The 22,274-nt window shown below is 37.3% G+C and overlaps 1 protein-coding gene across 1 annotated transcript; it reads right to left on the reverse strand.

The window, feature by feature from the left end:
- Positions 1 to 361: 361 nt before the first annotated feature.
- LOC113729069 (uncharacterized) lies at positions 362 to 18,636 on the reverse strand. The gene is made up of 3 exons (XM_027253396.1): positions 18,003 to 18,636; positions 13,891 to 13,984; positions 362 to 497 (listed from the first exon to the last, which is right to left on the reverse strand). Exons 1-3 carry the CDS (start codon positions 18,634 to 18,636, stop codon positions 362 to 364), a joined length of 864 nt encoding a protein of 287 aa, XP_027109197.1.
- Between the last annotated feature and the right edge of the window lie 3,638 nt (positions 18,637 to 22,274).

Raw genomic sequence — 22,274 nt, forward strand, 5'->3', positions numbered from 1 at the left:
TAAATAGCTCAGCGATGGAGTAATAATGTGGTCCCTGAGGTTCGAGTGGCATATTCGGACTAATGTGTGGATAATTTTGGGGAATTTGGGGGTGAGGAGGATTGGTTTGGATAGCGGGTGCCTGGGTATGGGGTAGGCCATGAGTGGGATAGATAAAAGTTTCTTCATGCGGATTTGCAAAATGCGGGGTAAAGGGAGTTTGAGTATAGGGTAAAAGTATTGGTTGTGGTTCAGGTTGGTTAGTAGGTAAAGGCTCAGGTTGAGCACCGCTACCACTACCAGCAACCAACCGGTCGATCACGCGCCGTTGTGTGGTCATTTTCATATTCAGCTCATTGAATTTATTCAAAACTTCGCTCAGTTAAGCTCCTCGATTTGCCAAATCAGCTAACCGGGCCGTTACAGGCCTGTCGGATGATTCCGGGTATGTACCCATGTTTACACAGTTTCTCAAAGCCCGACTGCGAGATCGTATAACGATGGGGCTTTTTGTGTAGCTATATTTGAAAAACACCTAAAAATTTAGGAAAAATCCCTATTTAGACTCCCTTTCTGGCTTAACTGCTGTTAAAAGAAAGAAAGAGAAAAAGACACGAGTTAGTAAAAATTAAAGTAATTTGGATGCATGTCCTATGGGGGAACCTTTTTGTGCCAAGGGTAGGCCTAGAATGAAAATGCAATCCTCCAGAGCAGGCACTATACAATACCTGATGGATCCGATCAACTTATTGAGTGAAAAATAATTAAAAATAAAAATTGTCCAATTGGAGTGAAAAAGGGACATTTGTCCCAAAAATGAGGACAAAGTCCGAATGGATCGCCTGTTTTGATCGACACACAAAATGATGTGTGAAAAATTATACTCTTAAAAGGATTACATATCTCGACTAATTTATTCAGTGAATCTTAGACTTAAACCCTAAAAGGGAAAAAACAAGTCAAAGGGATTGGATGGAATTGATGATTTATTCAAAATTGACTAGATCACCCCAAAAATAGGTAAACTGATCAAATGAATTGAATGAAATTGATGATTTATTCAAAATTGATCAGATCACCCTAAAAAAGGGTAAATTGGTCGAATGAAATTGATGATTTATTGAAAATTGACCGGATCATCCTAAAAAGGGGTAAATTGGTCAAATGAATGAAAATGATGATTTATTGACTAAATTGTCCTAAAATGAATGAATTGACAAAATGAAATTGATAAATAATTTGATCAAATGAATTGAACGGAATTGATAGTTTATTCAAAAATCAATGGAATTATCTCCCCTTTGGTAGTTTCAAAAATGCATTGCGATGCATTAGCCTATGAGCCTCCTACAATCAAGATTTGGCCTCAATAAGTTTACCATCTCAATAATGAGGAATTATTTGTGAATTTCTTCAAGTTAATGTCCTTTAAGCAAGGGATTTTTACCAGCTATGTTAAAAAAGGCCAAAGAATGATTGTTAGATGCTCATATTCTAATGTACCAAAGATCGCCCCAGGGTCATGGAAAGGATTAGATCCTACCTTACCTTGTGCACTACCCCTTTGGATGGTACAAAAATATAAACGTGCAAGTCTCCTTGGATTAAATATCCGAGACACAGGGCGGTTTATTCCTAACGTGGGATCCCCTAAATGGCATTCCATTTCTATGGTTTATGCGTGATGCCAGTTTATTAAAGCAGTAAAATATGCAATTTGAAATGAAACATGACCTAAGGGACCCTTTATTTGCCAGGGTAGGCCTAAAATGATATGGCATTATTAATTCATGAACGAAATATACCAAAATTTCTTAAACGTGCAATAGCCTATCTACAAGGGTAGGTTCTAAAAGAAGATCATGCCAGACCTTTTATCTCTTAATGTTTGTGAATGCAAAAGGCAAGAAACAAGGAAAGTTAGCTCAACACATAACACATTGTGGCAATCAAATAATAATAATAAAATATAGAAAGCAGAAATAAGGTGAGAGCGTTGGAATCCCTCCCCTCGTGCATAGTGTCCCTAATTCAGACTACGGTCGACTCTACCCTAGGCAATTCTATTATGGATGCATGAGGTTTGGTTCACTAATGCATCTAGACTCAATACGGCTTCGGCTCCCAAGCCTTCAGACCTAAAGGCGAAGGGTCATCACTCCCAGGGCCTTTGATCGGTGGCTCGAGTGATCCCTTAGGTAGCGCTATGGGTGCAGAGCACACCATCCGCCTACCCAAGGCAATCGATCCTAATCCTACAAGGAGGTGTGGGAAACGCCCACGAAAAAGAAAAAAAAAGGGTAAATAAGACTATGCATGCACGTATGAGGTGCTTTCTTATCGAGGGGAGGGATTGTACCATTAGATGCGGTCGAAGGCTCTAGGGTAACTACCCCCCATCCCAAAATGCAATCATAAAACAAGTAAAAGTAAACAAATAAATGAACCATCCATTCATCACATACGTAGTGTGCGAAGAGCGATTGTGCGCGTGATAGATGCAAAATCCCTAAAAGAGAAAAAGGGCAAAAGGAAAAGAAGAATGCAACCCTAAACCTCCAAATGTGATATATGAAAAGGTTAAAGAAGAAAAAGATTGACTAAATCGAATTTGCTCGGACTCTCTAAGTCCCCAGTGGAGTCACCAGCTGTCGCGCCCCATTTTTAATAAGAAAAATAACAAGTTTAGAAAAATGGCTTTTGATTCAATTTTTGATTGAAAAATGAATTTTTGATTTAAAAAGAAAATGAAAAAACGTGGGTCTAAATGGGACTTGAAAATGCGACGATTTGACCCAAAATAATAGTTTAAAAAGGGTTTTTAAAACAAAATCGGAGTCGCCACTTGGTATAGAGTTAAGGTGTACCAAGTCACCTAAAAATGAATTTTTCTAGGGAAAAAGTAGAAAACCCCTTTTAAACGACTCCTAGTCTACGTAAATCAAAGAAAAAGGTTCGGGAGTTACATTTGAAGAAAGGGAAGGCAAGGATAAAAATCCGAGGCACCCTTTCGACCTAGCCAAGGCTAGTTGCGTGATTTAGTCAAAGATTTTCTTATTTTAACCTAAAGATTTATCACATTTGGATGTACTATATGAATGCAAACTCTAGACCTAGGAGGGTATCGGGGTGGTCAAAATTTCTCTTCAAAGCTTGAATGGTGCCAATCACATTAATTGTGACGCCCAATAGTGACTCTTTGGAGAAGTCACGAATAATGCAAAAATATGAGACTCTAAGAAAAGAAAAGTAAAAAAATAATTATACAAATATACGTGACCTAAAGGAATACATCATGTCGGGTGCGGGGGACTAATGTTCGTGACTTCAATGTTCCCTTTAATAGAGGGAATACGAGCGTGCTAAGGCTAGAAAGCCAAACTCGTCCATATCCCATACTCAAGGGGTGATTTTCCTAATCTAATCATGCAAATGGACTAGCCTAGTTCTAACTCTTAAATGGGAATGCAAGTCTAATGTCATGTTTTCATGCAAAGGGGTAAGTAATATATATATAAGGAAAATACGAAATAAGGGATATAAGTAGAAGGGAATACGGGATAAAGGATGTACATATATAAGAAAGTGTCATGCAACATGGTAAAACCCTAAAAAAGTGAAAACATGCATGAGATGAAGTGATTTTATCACACAACCATGATCTAACGCTCGAGGGGCTCCTAAGGGTCTCGCGTTGGACTAGCCCATGTCTACAATTTCCCACTAGCATTGGACTAGTGAGAAAAGTCGGAACAAAGGGTCACAACTAGCGTTGGACTAGTGTGGATTCGAGAAATTGACCACAACTAGCATTGGACTAGTGTGGTGACGTCACACATCGGTTACAATCAAATAAATCATGTAAGACCTAATAAAAGCATGTAAACACATAAATCACATATAGCACATAACACATAAGCATGATATCTAGATGCAAGACCCTAAGAAAGCAATAACACATAGCACATATACATGCAAAACACACATAAGGCAAATAAAGCAAATAAAGCCCTAACTATTACATTCGGGGGAAGCCTACTACAATCTAAGAGGGGAAACGGAATAAAATAAATAAAATAATAACCTAACTATTACAACTTTGGCATTCAAGTGCCTTTCAAATGATCGAAATTGAAAATAACTATACAAAACTAAAACAAATAAAGTGGATAAATAAATAAATAAATAAAATGAAAACATTCAAAAGGCATGCAATTAAGCACATAAATCACATAGACACATAGAGTCAAATAAAGTGAAAATAAGGGATAGAGTGTACCTCCCTTGCAATGGTAATCAAATGAAGGAAAAATAGCTTCAAAACAATAAAAGGGTCAAGACACCAATTAAATAGTAAAGTATAAACAAAATCACCAAATCCCTCCCAATTGCAACTTAAATGAAATCAAATAATGCATAATTTCCAAGAAAAGTAAATTATTGATCATATTTCAAAAATAGAAGAACTACGAAGGACCCAATTGCAAATATTAACCAATCACTCAAACCCAATTAACACATTTTGGGAAATTCACGGGTCCAAGAGCAAGGAAGGGGTCAAATAATGGTTCAAATTGCAATTATTCTAGGACCTAATTGCGAGAAATTATAACATAATTGAGCCATAGTAAGATAAAGGGAAGCTTAGGGGATTAAAGTGCAATTTTTGAAAACCATTTTGCATGCAAGTTCCATGCAAGAGCCATGAAACAAGCTTCTGCAACCGAAAAAAAAAAATGAAGTCTGCTGCATTCCTTATTTCCAAGCTTTGATCAAAACCATTCCATCTAAGCATATAAACATGAAGCTAAAAGCGATTCAACTAACTTCCACGTCCAACAAACGAAAACGTAGAAAGAAATTATGCAAGTTCCTAAAGAACTTTCTTTTCTACACCATTCCATCCGTAAGTTTCTTTCCATTTCATCATGCAAACAAGTTCACCAACTACCGGGATTATCGACTAAATCAAACACGAAATTTTGTTGCAGGATTAAGGTAGAAAATCTGGTTTGACCGACAGCAAAAGAAAGAAAGAAAAATGCAGCAAGAGTTTTTGCAACAACAACAAGCAAACTGCTGCATTTTTGTTTCACTTAGCTGAGCCACATCCATGCAAAGCAACCCAAGAAATTCCCAACGGATTTGATAACTCAACTCAAATACAAGAACTTGGGACGAAGGGGAGAGGAAAGAAAACAACGGAACATAATGCTATGATCATTTGCTGAAAAATTTTACTCAGACTTTCCAAGAAAAACAAACCAAGAACCAGATAATGAACACTGATAGTCTTTGACACTAAGCTCCCAATCACGCACATGACGTCTCAGTCAAACCGCAAACCAATTAAGCGTTTCAAACGAAACCAAAACTTCGGCAATCTAAGGAAAAGAAAGGGGATCTGCGCACACTGCTGCAATAGGACCGAGAGCTTTGAGCTTGTTGCAGCAGATTTTTTATTCGCAAATCTAAACGCAATGCAAACTGAACCCAGGTGACAGGATTATCAAACATTCCTCCTAGTTTAGACACAAAAGGAAATCAGAATAAAATAGCATGCAAAAACTAAATAGCATTTGTAATTTCTGATGCTTCAGGGACTTCCGCAATCTCACGTACAAATAGCCAGCAACAAAATCAAAGCTCCAAGTTCATTTACAGGTTTTTGGGTTCCTTTATCAAACGTTTAGATCATGCCAGCCAACCGCCAAGCTAACAAAAAAACTTGCAATTTACTCCATTTAACACTAAATCTCAACATCAAACATTAAAAAAAACAAGAAATGGAGAAGCAGCAATCAATGCAACATCAAAACAGACTTGCCGAAACTTCATGCTATTTTTCTGGGTTATGTTTGTTCAGCATACAAACATTAGCCATAAACTCAAACAAAAGCTTCATGGATTCATCATATACCCCCATAGAAAAGCATAAATCTCTATCCCTCCAAATCCATGCCAAACCCACACATTAACCGTAAATTGAAAGAGCAGAAAACAACGGAAAACCTAATGGAACTTCAACAAGAATCAACGAAAATTAATCAGGAAAACAAACAAAGAGAAGCCTTGCTTTACACACACATGGATTACAGCCCTTCATCTTTCCCCTAAACCCAACCAGATTAGCAAATAGGACTCGCATAGAGGACGAAAACAGGTGTAAAGGCCAAAACTTTCAGCAGTCTAACATAACCCAGCAACTCATAAACAACTCCAGAGTAAAAAAAAAACGTTACCTTTAGCTTTTGACCGAAGCTTGATGAGATCAAAAGATGAAGTCTTTGTTCTCCTTCTCTTCCGCAGCCGCTTCTCCTGATCCTTTCTTCTTGCTCCGATGAACCAAAAGCCTTTCTTCCTTCCTTGCTGTCCAGATTCTTCCTAGACCCCTCAGCCGTTAGCTCTCTCTCTCTGTTGCCCATTCTTTTTCTCCTCCTTTCTGCACAGCCACAACCCTTCTAGCTTAGCTTTTCTTCAGCCGTAAACAACCCCCAGCAACCTTCCTTTCTTTTTCTCTCTCTTTCTCAGTTTCGTCCCTCAGCCGCCACTCCTCTTACTTCTCCTCTATTAGCCGTCGGTCCTTTTTTCACTCTCCCGCCGTCACCAGATTTTCTTCAGCCGTCACCCTTTCCGTTATTTTCTCCTCTGCCCGAAACCCTTGCTTGCTCAGCCACCCTCTCTCAACCTTTCACTCTCTCGCAACCTCTCACTCTTTTCCTTGCTTTGGCCCGTAACTTCCTCTCGGTTCTCTCTCTATCTCACACTCTATCTTTCCTCTCAGCCGCCAACTTTCTTGCATCATTAGCCCTCAAGACCTTCTGCTCTCAGCCGCCACGCCCTCCTCTCTTATTTCTTTCTCTCTGCCTTTTCCCTAAAACCCTAGCCGCCTCCTTTTTAGATTTTTTCTCTCTGTTTCTCTCTTAGCTCTCCCGTAGCTTGCTTTTTCTTTCCAATTCCCGCCACGCCATTCATTTCCCCCAATCCTTTTCTTTTTTTTTCTTTTCCTAAAAATTCCTTAAGCCACCAAATGTCTAGACACCTAATCCCTTAGGTGTTGTGTTGTCCAAGATACAAAGGGACACTTGTCCCAATGTATGCCCCCCACTTGCCATTTTATTGTTTTTTCCTTTTCTTTTTCCTTTTCTGAAATTTAGTATGAAAGTAAAAATAAATAATAAAATAAAATAAAATAAAATAAAATAAACTTAAAATTGGAGCAAATAAAGCTAAAATTAAATTAATAAATAAAGTTCAAAATAAAAAATTTGGTGTCTACAATGTAAAAGCAAGTAAGATAAGAGATTTCATTTATCACGCAAAATTATAGGCATAATTTTTCTTATTTTACAAGATACGCTTTCTCACATGTAATAATTCTAATCATATAATAATTGCTTCCAAGTGGAGTAATCATTGAATTTTCAAATTACTTACTTCATTTCACTCATATAGGAGAATTTGAAACAAAAAGGAACTTAAACTTCATGCACCTGTGGACTTAAGTGAAGTAGATATGAAAATTTTGAGGGACAAAATTGGAAATTTGGACCAAATTTTGACAAAGTTTCCCCTTAAAATTGGATGAAAACTCCCTGCCAGCAAATTCGAATATCAACAATTCACAATATGGGCAATTTTTCAATAACATGTCGAAACATTCAAACTCAAAAGTAACTTCTACTAAAGACATTTTCCCCCCACACTTAACATACACATTGTCCTCAATGTGTAGGAAAAGAAAATAAAGCAAAATAAGAACAAGTTACTCCCCATTTCAATAGCTGCGATCCAGTTCAATCTTAAGCCATGAGCCATGACAATCAACGATCAAAATCAAATAAAACTATCACAAGTCCCCAAGTGCAAACTGATAAGTGCAAAAGTGAACATTATACGAGGAAAAGATGAAAAGAAAACTACTAAAAAACATGGAAGCAGAATCAAAAGGTTTCAAGTGGCCAGTGCGTCTTGAATCATCTGTGGACTCATCATTATGAGGAGATGGTATGCCTAAATAGTCTTCAATCTACCGCATGCGAATGTCCATTGACTCCAACTAATATTCAATTGTATCTATCAGATTAAAAAACCTTTGCCAATTGGATTGAGGTGGTGGAGGAGGTGGAGCAGTAGTGGAGGGTCCAGTTTTGTCTTGTCCATGACATTCCTTTTGTCGTCACTCTTGAGTAGGCGGAGGAAGATGTTCCATGGCAATTTCCATTGCACGAAGTGAAGAAATTGATAACTCTATACTAAGGCGGACAGCTACCCGAATTACTCCATACGACTTAACTCCTATCCGTTCGAACACTAAAGACAGGAGATGGGGAAAGGCACGCTTGAAAGAAATAGTGTGTCATCTCTCCATTGACCTTATATAACTGATGATGATGTTCAGTAGCGGGATGCCAGCGTTGGAGGATTTCTGATTATGAAACATGTTATCCAAAAAAATAAATGTCATTTTTTCGAACTTCCCCGTGATCACTCTTCTCTGGGATCACGTTGTGTGCTATCATGTATATAATGAGATGACGACGAGTGTCAAAAACGCTGGCCACCATCGTCTCCTTTCTTAAAGATCAGAATGATTGATACCCGAGACCAAACCGAGACATGGCGTGTAATGGATCCCATTTCTTATTAGGAGCAATGAACCCCTTCTTCAAATTAACCATTGGACCAGTGTTGTTGCAACCCAATATGCATGCTAGGAGATCATGAGTTAAGTAAATCCGAGTATCGCACACCCACGAGTCCACCAACTCTCCACTGTGGCTCACCTTGTTGACGATGTTCACATAAAATTTACGCACCAAGTTCGGGTAGTAGTGAGTCAGCAAAGTGAGAATCAGCGTCCAACTAAGTTAGTTAAACGCCTCAGAGATATGGTAGACCGTCTCAATCTCCGAACTAACATGCTTTTTAGAGATAAACTCCACGTTAGCATGTTTTTCGTGCCACTCTTGATTCTTCCGAGTAGGAAATTTGGCACTATCATAAACATAGGTCTCAGAGCATCTACATATACTCCCTCGTTGGTGCCTCCGCACAGGTTGGAATGAAGTAGATCTCTCTTTTTCACATTCTTCAAATTTCTCATTCATCTCCATCTCTTCACTGCCTTCACTATCCTCGGTGGTAGAGGAAAAAGGTTCGCGAATAACAGGTCATTTTCCTCTTGTCATGATATCTAAGAAAGAAAGTACAATTAACTTTATATACTTGGTTGTAAATTTGTGCACATCACATATTATATAAGAAAGAATTCTTATAAAATATCTAAAGAAAAATCTTTCCAATTATAGTAATTGTAGGCATTTTAAAGAATTTTCTTTCAAGGACAAGGATCAAAATTGACTCAATTAACCACACATACACATCTTGATGTTATAAATAATCATTGAAAAACTTCAAAATGTACAATATTATGACATATAAGACATGACATTAAAATTGCTAAAAAATTGTCAAAATTACCAAAATTACCAATTTATTGAAATAGACAACAAATATGTTTCAATTAATGAATTTGACAATAATAAAATTTATAGAAAATATTAATTAACAACAATAATCCACATTTAACTATAAATATCATTGAGCAAAAATTATTTCCAAAAATTACAAAATTCATCAAAATTACTCTCTATATACAATGTACATGCTAAACCATCATCAACCAATCAATTTTAGTCATAATCAACAACAAAAAGGGCTCAAATAACAATTTAAACTACTTTTTCAATTTATCCAAATATAGCAAATTAAAAATTTAAACAACTAATAATTCATCAAATTACTATATTAGAACATGTAAATATCAAAAAATTAGAAGATGTCAAAAAATTAGAACATGTAAATATTAGAACATGTAAATTAGAAGATGTCAAAAAATTTAGAAAAATGAGAAATACCAACTTCTAAATTATAAAAATTTGATGAAAAAACTTACCTCAATCACGAAGAATAATGTTTGGAGAAGAAGATTATGCAAAAAGCCCTATGAAAAACACCAATTGAAGAATTTAAAAACTAAGAACCCTAGTCTCTAATTTCTTAAAAATCAATTTTTTGGTTATTTTTCTTGAATTCCAATCGATTAAAAAGGCTCTAGGAAGATTAACAGGTGTTGGGTTGATGTTTATTTGCAAGGAAATGGAGTAAAAGAGAGAATTTATGAATTGTGTGTGTGGGTGTGTGAAAACGTGAGAAGAAAAAGAAAATGAAGAAAGGAAAATGCAGCCAAGTTTTCTCCTTTTAAAACAAAAGCTGAAAACGTGACTTGAAAATGTAGCCTTGATCTCACGTTTTTGAGCTCATGTTTTCTGCTTTAAAGTTGCATAATTGAATAAATGATTTCAAGAAAACACAACCTGAAATCGCATTGTGATGCCCGTATTTTCTGTTGAAATGACGTAGAAATAAATATGCGGCTGAAGAAAACGCGACTTTAGGTCGCATATTGAGCCACATTTTCATATTTTTACAATTTTTCTGCAGAATTTTGTGAGAACCCGTATTGCCCTAAGAATTTTCCTAGGGTTTTTCCCCTTTAATTGCTTGTTTTCTGCATTTTCTGGCTTAGAAAAATTTTCTTGGTGGATTTTATGAGTAATTATAGTTTTTCTAGTATTGGAGAGTTTTTAGAAAATTAAGAATATATTATGGACGTGGGACCCACTAGTGCGAAAAGTTCGGAAAAATTCGGTTAATAAGATTAAATTCCGGATACTGCGTAAAATTTATCGGGTGTTAAGAGATAAGTAGAGTGTGTGAAATGATTGATGTGAGAGAGAAAAGAAAGGATAGGAATGCATTAATGAAGTGCCACGTGTCACTTGGTGATTGGTTTTGACTTAAGAACACTATTCACTTTTTTTTGACTTTTGACCAAAATTGGTTAAATATCTAAAAATTTCACAAAAAATCACCATTTTCTTTCACCTTGTGGCCGGCCCTCTCTCTTGCCAAGAAGGAAGAAAACTTCTTCAATCTTCAAGCTTTCCACTAGCTCAAATCATCCAAATCAATCACACAAACTAGTTTCCACTCCATACAATCTTTCCATTTAGTGTTAGTGGTGAGTTTGGTGAAGTTTTTGGAAGAGCTAAGGTGGTCTACAACTCCTCTTCTCTTGTTTACTAGGTAAGTGATGATTGAACATCCTCTTATATCTAATGATGCTTATTTTGTGCCCAATGGTGGCTTGAGTGATGGAATGTGTGATTTATTTCTTAATTTGAGTTGATTTGGTGGAGTTTTTATTTTTTTGAGGAATTTTCTGGTTTAATATGAATGTGATGTTGTGGCTATTTTTGATGATTGGCAATGGCTTATAATGACTCTAGTAGGTGTGAATTATTGATAATTGCAATCAATTTTGGGTTTGGATTGAAATGAGAAAAGTTAGGGTTGATAACCCCTAATTCTGTCCGGTTTTACATCATAGGGTTAGAGGCCGAATTGGACTTTTCTCAAAACATGAAAGTTGTAGGTATTGATGAGTTGCAAGTGCCTGGAAAATTTCAGGTCATTTGGATTAGTGTAGAGTGAGATATGTCAATTTTACTGTTGCTGTTCTGGGTGATCAGAATGTACGAACTGCGATTGTAATCGTCTGTTTTGACTGGAATTTCTTTGGGTTTGGATGTTGGTTTCTTCTGATGAAATGTATCTTGATGTCTTAGCTACCGTATGCCTTTGGAATCAATGCATTTGGACCTGTATAGACTGAGTTAGACTGATTATAGTTTTGTGTGATTTGGGAACCTGCAATTACGGTTCTGGCTTGGTTTTCTGCATTTTTGACCTAGTTGTGCTAGGATTTGGACTGAGTGGCCTTCTACATTGTTGTAACCCTGTCTTTTAGCTTCGAGATGGTGGGTCTTACACCCTCATCCGATAAGCGTAACGCATTTTGTGCCATTACCGCATTAGGAGGCCAAAACTGTTTTTGTTGTTGGGACAAATGAGTTCCATTTCCTGATTTTCTGGTTTGCTTATATGCTTATATATGCATAGGAAACCCTTTTGGGGTTGTTATTGGCATGGCTTTGTGACTCGTTATCGAGTCTTATGGTAATTGTTTACATGTTCTAGGGCGTGACGTTAGTGCACGACGTACTTTGGAGGGCGGTGCATGAAACCTCACTTACTGAATTGGTGAGTATACTACTCACTTAAATGTTACTACGTGGCTTTGTTATATGTGAATGTGATGCCTTGAAGGCTTATTTGGCTATTGGAAGTGATTGAGGTGAGGGTGTACTTGACCGCCCTCACCCCCTTGTGATTCCATTCATGACTGTTTACCGTTTCACTGAAAGACTGCACTTGCTATATGAGATATTGAATTTCATTCATGGAAAACTGATTTGGTGTCGTTTGGACGAATATCCAACGGCCTTACTGTATTACTGAGCTCAACCCCGTAGGTAGTCAATTGAATCGAGCCGGCGAGGGCTTGGTCGTGAAAATTGACATGCCACGGGGACTGTACTGGGGAATCTTCTAGTAATGAGACTCTTGGTTCCGGTATACTCGAGTATTACCAAAAGCTACTGATTGGAGTGCGGGCCCGGTTGGGGTATGTTTGGTGGAAGAGATGGGAGTGAAGTGGGTTCTACGGTTGGTACTCATAAACATTGACGGAGAGTCAATGAGATTGGATCAAGAATGTAAGCGTGGAAATGGGCTCTTGAGAGCCGTCCGTATCCTTTTGCCGACCGGTTTTATTTTTTTAAATTGTGTATTTGAAATGAAAGGTTGTGCTATATGCTCTTTGTTGCTTATGTGGTAGTAACTCACTGGGCTTAAGCTCATTCCGTTCCATTTGTTTTCCTTACAGGAAATGACCACTTTTGGAAAAGGTTGTGTTAGTTGGTTGTCAAGTTGAGCTCCTGTAAATGTTTTTTTGAATGAAACCCTAATGTGTATTGGGTTCATTTTTGATTGGCAAACCGAATTTTGTCTACCTATGATGAATAGTTTTTGACATGCCGATTTGGTTGTAAAGGTTGGATTGCTATGTATTAATGTTTGGTGGGATTCCGGATTCTACTATTCCAGGCACTATTCATCGTTTTCATTTTTCTTTTATTTTGTTATTTTGATACTTGTGGCTGGTCCGAGCGCGCTTTTACTATCCCGAAACGTATTAGATCGACGTGAACTGATCCGTAGTCCTGGCGAGAGCTGGGCAGGCAGTCCGCTAACCCCTTTGGTTCGCCTTAGGGGAAAGTGGGGCTGTTACAAATTTGCTAACTTTTCAAAAATTACACTTATTGCCCCAATTGCTCAAAATGCATCCTAAATCATTGTTTTATCAAAATAATCAATGCGCGCACATGTAAAATGATCAAAATATACATTTTATCTCTTTCTAATGAATCAAAAACAATAATTGCTCCAATCAAGGGATTGAGTTCCTTGATCAAAATTCTCATTTTTCACCCCAAATAGTGATCTTTGCTTCTGTTTCCCCAAACCTACCATACAAAAACAACAAAATGACTCAACTACTTATTTTAAACATAAAATCACACCAAATTAACATATATAACAAAAATATTGGGTTGTCTCCCAATTAGCACTTTTGTTTATGGTCGTTGGCTCGACTAAAAAGAATTGACTCTTTAGGTTGAAGAAGAATCATCCAAAGAACAAATAAATCCCTTAGGGATGATTTCACCCGCCAAGTAGTGTTTTAATTTTTGTCTGTTGACTTTAAATCTTTCGTTTCTTGCATTAATTACTTCAATGGCTCTATAATGAAATATTTGAGTGATTTCAAATGGTCCCGACTATCTTGAATTGAGTTTTTTCGAAAACAATTTAAGGTGCGAGTTGTATAAAAGCACTTTTTGCTCCACCTCAAATTGTTTAGGAATAATATGTTTATCATACCAATATTTGATCTTATCCTTATAAATTTTGGCATTTTCATAAGTGTGTAGTCGGTGTTCCTCTAATTCGTTGAATTCAAGCAATCTTCTTCCACCTGCAAGATTGAAATTCAAGTTAATTGCTTTAATAGCCCAATATACCTTAGTTTAATTTTCATAGGTAAATGACAAATTTTTTTTGTACACTAAATGAAGGCGACATTCTCAAGGGTATCTTGAATACCGTCTGATACGTCCAAAGTGCATCATTGAGTTTTCTCACCCAGTTCTTTCGATATTTGTTCACTGTTTTCTTCAAGATATGTTTGATCTCCCGATTTGCTAATTCCGCTTATCCATTGGTTTGTGAATGGTATGGAAGTGATGTCTTGTACCTACAACCATACTTAACCAATAAGAAATCAAGTTGTTTATAATAGAAATATTTTTCTTCATCACTTACTATGGTTCTAGATATACCGAGTCTACTAAAAATGCTCTTTTTAAGAAATCAAAATACTACCTTAGTGTCATTAGTAGGTGAAATGATTGTCTCCACTTATTTAGAAACATAAGCCACAGGTACTAAGATGTGACGCCCCCACTTCTCCCAAGGGTGAACCCAAGGGTATCGGCGGGATGCTTGCCTAGCTCTTGCCAGGACTCGATACCATTCTAGTTCAAACTTAAAAGTAAACTATTCGATAATAAAAGTCAAACTGAAAGAAGTCGCTTCCATACACAAGTGTTCAATCTTACATTACAAGTTTTCAAAACACATCAACTTTCCAAAATATACAACTTCCAAAAGTCGTCTAATTAACACATCCAAAACCCTAATCAGAAGGCCAAAAAGTCGGCTTCTCCATAGCGCCTTCCATTTCGGCTCCTATTAAGGAAAACAAATCTAATGGAATGAGCTAATGCACAGTGAGGCCAAGAAAAGCATGCAAAACACATAGTTCAAATGACAATAGCATTGATACGAGAATTTAAAGCTATAACATTCAAATAGTTCGCAATTAACAATAAAACACACTTGATAAGGATAGGGAGCTCTCAGGAGCTATATTCCACTTGTTCTGCCAATGCTCGATTCAGTACCTCTACGAGTTGACACTCCGTCAACCGGATAGGTTATAAGTCCCTAAAACACCATTTACTTCGCACTCCTGATCACCGTTACACCTCCTGCTCCGGGCCCGCACTTCTTTTATATAAGGCGATACTATTCGAGTATGCCAAGCGAGATCTCTCAATTAGATCAAACTTATACACTTTTTTTTTCTCATGGCTCACCAAGCTTCACGACCAAACCCATGCCGGCTCAAGTCGCAAGGTTGACCTATGAGTTTGGGCGTCCCCCACTATTATCACTATAAGTCGAGGAGATTCACTCCAAACGACGTTGATTCAAACATAGAATAGTTCACTATTGCAACACTTCACTTTATTCACTTAACAATTCACTTCATGCAATTCAAATACACTTCACCTAAACGAGAACGAGTGCGATAAAGTACACACTCGACTCAACACTTTCCAAAATACTCAATTAATGAGAACAATTAAGCACGTAACAACACTTCATACACTTGACACTCACCAAGTCAAAACAAAAGAGAGTGAGCGAGCAATTAAAGTTTTAGGCGTCCGCTTCGAGATTCTCTTGTAGATCCCCTTGAGCGCCTGAATAAATAACAAGTACTTGCACTCACAACCATGTATTGACCAAGACAGAAGGTACACTTATTTAGACTAAGTCAATGTCTCAAAAGATAACTTTAACCACTCAAAAATTGAGGTTCAAAAGTGAGGATTTAATAACACAACAGTAAATGATTTCCTCCATGAAATCGAGTTTAAAACGATCACTCAATATCAAAGGATAGGGAAAAATTTCCAAAAAACTCATTTCCCAACAAGTTGGAAAATTTCAGTTTTGTGCGTCAAATCTAGAAAAATCAGATCTTTCACTCAGTAGGTCCAAAAATGAAAAATTTATACTGTTGGAATCTTGGTTCGGAGTACTAAAATTTCGTAGAAGACACTTTTCCAAGATTCTAAAGGAAAAGCATTCATTTTTCAGCTCAAAGTTTCAGTTCCAATAGGAAAGGTTTGAACCAGTCTTGGTTTTGCAGTCATCTTTGGAAATTCGGCGTAATTCACAGAAAGTGAATCAACCCTTGAAATTTGTAACACAATAAGAGCTCCAAACAAGGTTTTAAACAAGACAAATGGAACTAAATTTGGAGTTTTGAACATCAAGATATAACAGTCTAAAGTCAGCTGAATTTGTACACTATACAGAAATTTTCCAGATTTGAAGAGCCAATTTTGGGGTGTTATTTGGGTATTGAAATGGTATTGAATTTCCACCAAATTTGGTACACTTAAACTTTCATATATCTCTCTATCAAATTTCACATAAAAACTTACTTGGGAATGCAGTTAACAAAATGACCAAAATTTGGGAAAAATTCCAAAGCTAATCTGCCCTCTTGCCTTTCTTTCTTTTCCAAACGTTTTGCACAATGAAATCAATCCCAATTCGATCCATTTTTTGAAACCAAGGTTCCATAAACATTTGATGAGTAATTTATGGGTAATTTATGTCAAAATTTTCGAAATAAAACATCCCAAAACAAGTTTGACCATTCGGCCAACAAGAAAAGAAAACTGTCCAGTTTTCCAGCTTGGTCGCACTTTAGAAATCAGGCCACATCTCACTCAATGCAAGTTTAAATTGGGAATGGTTGGTGGCGTTGGAAACTAGGTTCAAAATACTACATTTCATCAGAAGGGATCATTTTCAAAATCAGTTCACAAGTGAGAGAAAATAGAGCCACAAAATGCAGCTTCTCCATTCCTCTCGGACAGACAATCAGAACAAGACAGTCAATTTTGTTGAATCACTATGGTTCACTCAATTCGAACTAGCAAGTGAATTTTATACCGTTAGAAATCTATGAATTTATAGTTTTGAATGCCATTAACAGCACTCAATTTCAATTTTTGTACAAAGATATATGTTCGAACAAAGAGGTACTGTTTGGCTGCCCAGATTACCATTTCCAGATTTTTTTCTTTTTCGAAAACTCTAGTTTTGAGCAACCAATTGAAACGATTTTCGTAAGACACTTTGTACACATAATATACAACATATATCACTCAATTTCACAGCCAAACAACCATCAAAAATTTGAAATACCAGCAAGATAAAAGCAGGACAGATTCGGCCAGCTTGCACTTCCATTTTCCTTCGATTTTTCCTTCACTTTCTAACCGTATTCATCTCAAATAACACATAAACAACTACAATCAACTAATTACCCCTCAATTCAGCTACCTATAATCCATCTTAAGGCAACTAACTTAAATATTAAAGCAAGAAATGAAACACCTCAAGTCCGCTAGCCTATTTCATGCTTAGGGTTTCAAACCCATGCCATCTAAGCTTCATACTTGAAGAATTTAGAAAGATTTGAGGGAGGTGAAGGGTTACCTCTTAATTCTTTATGAAACCAGAAATTTTCACCACAAAAACCTCCAAGAATTTCCACTAGATGTTGTCTTCCTCCAAGTTAAAGTTGATCTCTAAGTAGTTTTGAAGTTGGGTGCATATTTGGAAGTGAAACGGAAGCAAGAATTGAGCAAGTGAAATGGAACTTTTTCTTCTCTTATTTTCTTCTAGTTTCGGCCAACTCCAAGGAGAGAGAAGAGAGAAGGGTTTGTTGTGTGAAGCTTCTCTTGGAAGCTTTAAGAATTTGTGGCCAAAAGCTATATAAAAGTCAACTACGAATAGTGCGCGTATAGTGTCCCGTACTACCATTTTTCTCTCTTGTTTGTTTTACTAGTGCACTAATCCTCAAATGTAATTCCTTTAACACTATAATTATTCACTCTTAGTAGTCTAATATAAGTTTCTTAAATCTCCACTTAGTCGATTCGATGCGAAATACGCGAACTTCTGATTCGCGCGCGATAAGGCAAAATTTAAAAACGATTCATATAACGATAATATATTTAACTAATACTAGGGTTAATAATTATAAAAAATCATTATTTTAAGAATAAAACATGAGTCCTCACATCCTCTCCCCCTTAAGAGAATTTCGTCCACGAGATTCATACCTTGATTTGGAAATAGATCTGGATATTTTTCTCGAATTTCTTCTTCTACTTCCCAAGTTGTTTCCTCTAATCCGTGGTTTCTCCAAAGAACTTTCACCAACGGGATTCGCTTATTCCTTACCTCTTTCAGCTTACAATTTAGAAGCTTTATCGGTTTCTCCTCATAGATCAGTGCTTTGTCAATCTCAATATTCTCCGGTTGTAGAACATGAGACGAATCTGGATGATATTTCTTGAGCATCGATACGTGAAAAATATTGTGAATCCGAGATAAACTTGGCAGCAATTCCAACTTATATGCCACATTTCCCACACGTTGAAGAATCTTATAAGGCCCTACGAATCTAGGTTGTAACTTCTTTCCTTTTCCTGCCATCAGGCTCGCTTTCAGAGGAGTGATCTTAAGGAAAACTTGGTCTCCAACCGCAAATTCTAAATCCTTCCTCCGATTGTCTGTATAGCTCTTCTGACGACTCTGTGTGATTTGAATTCTCTGATGTATTAACTTTACTTTCTCTCGTGCCTCCTCAATCCAAGGCACTGCAGCGGGGTCTATGATCTTTTGTTCACCTACTTCATCCCAACGAATTGGAGATCTACACTTATGGCCATAAAGTGCTTCATATGGAGCCATTTGAATGGATGAATGGAAACTATTATTATAAGCAAATTCCACCAATGTCAAATACTTACTCCAACTCTCTCCAAAATCCAAAATACAGGTTCTCAACATGTCCTCGAGAGTCTGAATCGTCCTCTCAGACTGTCTATCAGTCTGAGGATGGTAAGTAGTGCTAAAATTCAATTTAGTCCCCAACACTTCTTGCATCTTTTGCCAGAACCGCGAGACAAACCTAGGATCTCGATCGGATACAATACTTACAGGTATCCCGTGTAGTCTTATAATCTCATCCAAATATAACTTAACTAACTTTTCCAACTGGTACTTCATACTAATTGGTAGAAAAAGAGCCGATTTGGTCAATCTATCCACTATTACCCAAATGGCATTGTGACCTCTTTGTGTCCTAGGTAATCCAGATACAAAATCCATAGTGATATTTTCCCACTTCCACTCGGGTATTTCTAAGGGTTGCAAAAGACTAGATGGTTTTTAATGCTCGGTTTTAACTTGCTGGTAGATTAAACAAGTCTGGACAAATCGGGCAATTTCCTTTTTCATGTTCTCCCACCAGTACAATGTCTTCAAGTCTTGGTACATTTTATTCCCTCCAGGATATACAGTGTACTTAGAACGGTGCGCTTCTTCCAAGATTTCCTTCTTAAACCCTTCGTCCTTTGGCACTACTATACGATTCTAAAACCTTAGTACACCATTCATTCCCAAATTAAAGTCTGACTTTTCTCCTTTATTAACTTTTTTTAACCACTTTTGCACTTCAATGTCGTTCTCCTGAGCTTCCTTGATATGTTCCAATAAAGTGGATTTCACGACAATATTCCCAAGGATCACTTTTCTAAGCTCGAAACGAGGATTCCAACAACTAACCTCCTCTAACAAGTGCAATTCTTTAATCATCAATCCCACTACTTGCACTTGACGACTTAAAGTATCAGTCACTACATTAGCTTTCCCTAGATGATACTTTATCGTGCAATCATAATCCTCCAAAAATTTCATCCATCTATGTTGTCTCAAATTCAGCTCTTTTTGAGAAAATAAATACTTAAGGCTCTTGTGATCCGTGAAAGTCTCAAATGTCACTCCATACAGGTAATGCCTCCACTTCTTTAATGCAAACACTACAGCTGCTAACTCCAAATCGTGAGTTGGGTTGTTTCTTTCGTGAGGTTTTAACTTCCTAGAAGCATACGCTATAACTTTACCATTTTGCATCAACACATATCCCAAGCCTTCTTTAGAAGCATCTGTATATACACAAAGCTATCCATTCCATTAGACAAAGCTAATACAGGTGCCCTCGTTAATCATCTCTTTAACTCTTGAAAACTTTCTTCACACTTAGGGCTCCATATAAATTTCCCACTCTTCTTAGTCAACTCAGTCATGGGTCCAGCAATCTTAGAAAAATCCTTGATAAACCTCCGATAATACCCTGCTAACCCTATAAAACTCTGAATTTCAGTAGGATTTTCTGGTTGCTTCCACTTAGAAACCACTTCAACTTTGGATGGATCTACCTTAATTCCGTCCTTGGAAATTATATGACCTAAAAATGTTACTTCTTTCAACCAAAACTCATATTTGTTAAACTTAGCATACAACTGATGTTCCCTCAAAGTTTGTAAAACAATTCTCAAATGTTTCTCATGGTCCTCCAGAGTTTGAGAATACACCAGTATATTGTCAATGAACACTACCACAAATTGATCTAGGTACGGCTTAAAGATCCTATGCATCAAATCCATAAAAGCCGCAGGTGCATTAGTTAATTCAAATGGCATTACTGCGAACTCGTAATGTCCGTACCTCGAGTTAAAGGCAGTTTTTGGTAAATTTTTTTCCAAAATCCTCAACTGATAATATCCCTGCCTGAGGTCCAATTTCGAGAATACTACCGTCCCTTGCAATTGGTCAAATAACTCATCTATGTGGGGCAAATGGTACTTATTCTTAATAGTAACATCGTTCAAGTCTCGGTAGTCTATACACAGTCTTAAACTTCCATCTTTCTTTTTAACGAATAATACCGGGATTCCCCACAGTGAATCACTTTCCTCTATAAAACGTCGCCCTAGCAAATCCTGCAATTGTAATTTCAACTCCTTCAATTCAGTTGGAGCCATTCTATATGGTGTCTTAGAGATAGGTGCTACCCCTGGAGTCACATCAATCTTAAAAGCTATTTCCCTTTCTGGAGGTAAAGACTCTAATTCTTTCGAAAAAATATCCGGATACTCCTTTACTACGGGCATGTCTTGCAATCTCACTTTATCACTAGGAGTATTTATAAGAAAAGACAAATATGCCTGGGCTCCCTTACTCAACATCTGTCTATCTAAAATTCCTAAAATAAGAGTAGATGAGGCTAATCTACCCCGCACATCCAATTTTAGAGTTGCCTCTCTTGGAATGCACAATTCTACCATTTTCGTCTCACAATTCAACTGAGTATGGTAGTGAGCTAACCAGTCCATTTCTAAGATGATATCATACCCCTTAATAGTTAAACTCATCAAATCGGCTAGCAACTTCTGTTCTCCAAGCCATATCTCCCAATCTCTGTACACCAAATTAGCAATTAAACTTTGATCCCCAGTAAGTGTTCTAACCTCCAAATCATAAGGTAACTTAATTGGTTTCACATCTATTCCACTCATAAAATTAGGGTTCATAAAAGAATGTGTCGCACCTGGATCAATTAAAACCTTAGCTAAACGGGGAAAAATAGGGATCGTACCTTCGACCACCTCAGTAGAATCGGGAACTTGTTGATGATCCAGTGGATAAACCCTAGCTGGCACTTTAGGTCGACTTTCTCCAGAACTAGTCTGCTTAGATGCTGATTTCTCTGGCCGTTGAGTACTACCTCTTGCTTTTGGCGCAATCGGACAACTTGCGAGTTGGTGCTTGGAACTACCGCAGTACAAGCACTTTCCCGATTTCCTCCAACAATCATTCTCCGAGTGATTTAACTTGCCACAGTAGCCACAACTAACTTGAGGAATTACAATCGAACCACTAGAAGGTATTCCTCTCGATTGACCTTGCCCACTACGACCTCCTATTGATAAATCCCCTCTTGGAACTCTAGCGGTCCTTATTCCTCTCATTCCTCTTCTCATCTTGAGAGGTGGGGCACTTTTACTAGCCTGTCCCGAAGAGTAACTAGGAAAGTTCCTTTTCTTAGTATGAAAATCCCTAACTTGCAATCTTGCACTTTCAACCCTTTGCGCTTTCTCCAGGGTTTCAGTAAACGTAGACATTTGGGTTGTTGCCGATCTCTCTTGAATCTCCACAGTAATCTCTTGCACAAAACGTCTAATCCTTTTTTACTCATTAACCACTAACTCTAGAGCGTACTTAGAAAGGTTAGTGAATTTACCCTCATACTCAGCCACGCAAAGAGTTCTCTGTCTCAACTTTATAAATTCATCCTCCCGCTTCTCTTGAATTAGAGACGGAAGAAACTTCTCATTAAACTCTCTCGTGAAGTTTTTCCAAATCCAAGGGGTCTGCGCTCTTTCCCACTTTCTTCTTATCACGTCCCACCAAGCACGTACAACGCCCTCAAACTGAAAGGCAGCAAAACTCACTCGCATCTCTTCAGTATAGTCTAAGCCGATAAA

The sequence above is a fragment of the Coffea arabica genome, chromosome 2e (assembly GCF_036785885.1).
Source record: "Coffea arabica cultivar ET-39 chromosome 2e, Coffea Arabica ET-39 HiFi, whole genome shotgun sequence".
Lineage (NCBI taxonomy): Eukaryota > Viridiplantae > Streptophyta > Magnoliopsida > Gentianales > Rubiaceae > Coffea > Coffea arabica.

Excerpts from the sequence above, each read along its gene's own strand:
- LOC113729069 (XM_027253396.1), bottom strand. The coding sequence starts at position 18,636 with ATGGCTCCATATGAAGCACTTTATGGCCATAAGTGTAGATCTCCAATT. Across the intron at positions 13,985-18,002 it reads AGATCTATTTCCAAATCAAG|GTGGAAGAAGATTGCTTGAA; the intron begins GTATGAATCTCG and ends TCAATCTTGCAG. Across the intron at positions 498-13,890 it reads AAGGATAAGATCAAATATTG|CTACACAAAAAGCCCCATCG; the intron begins GTATGATAAACA and ends TTTCAAATATAG.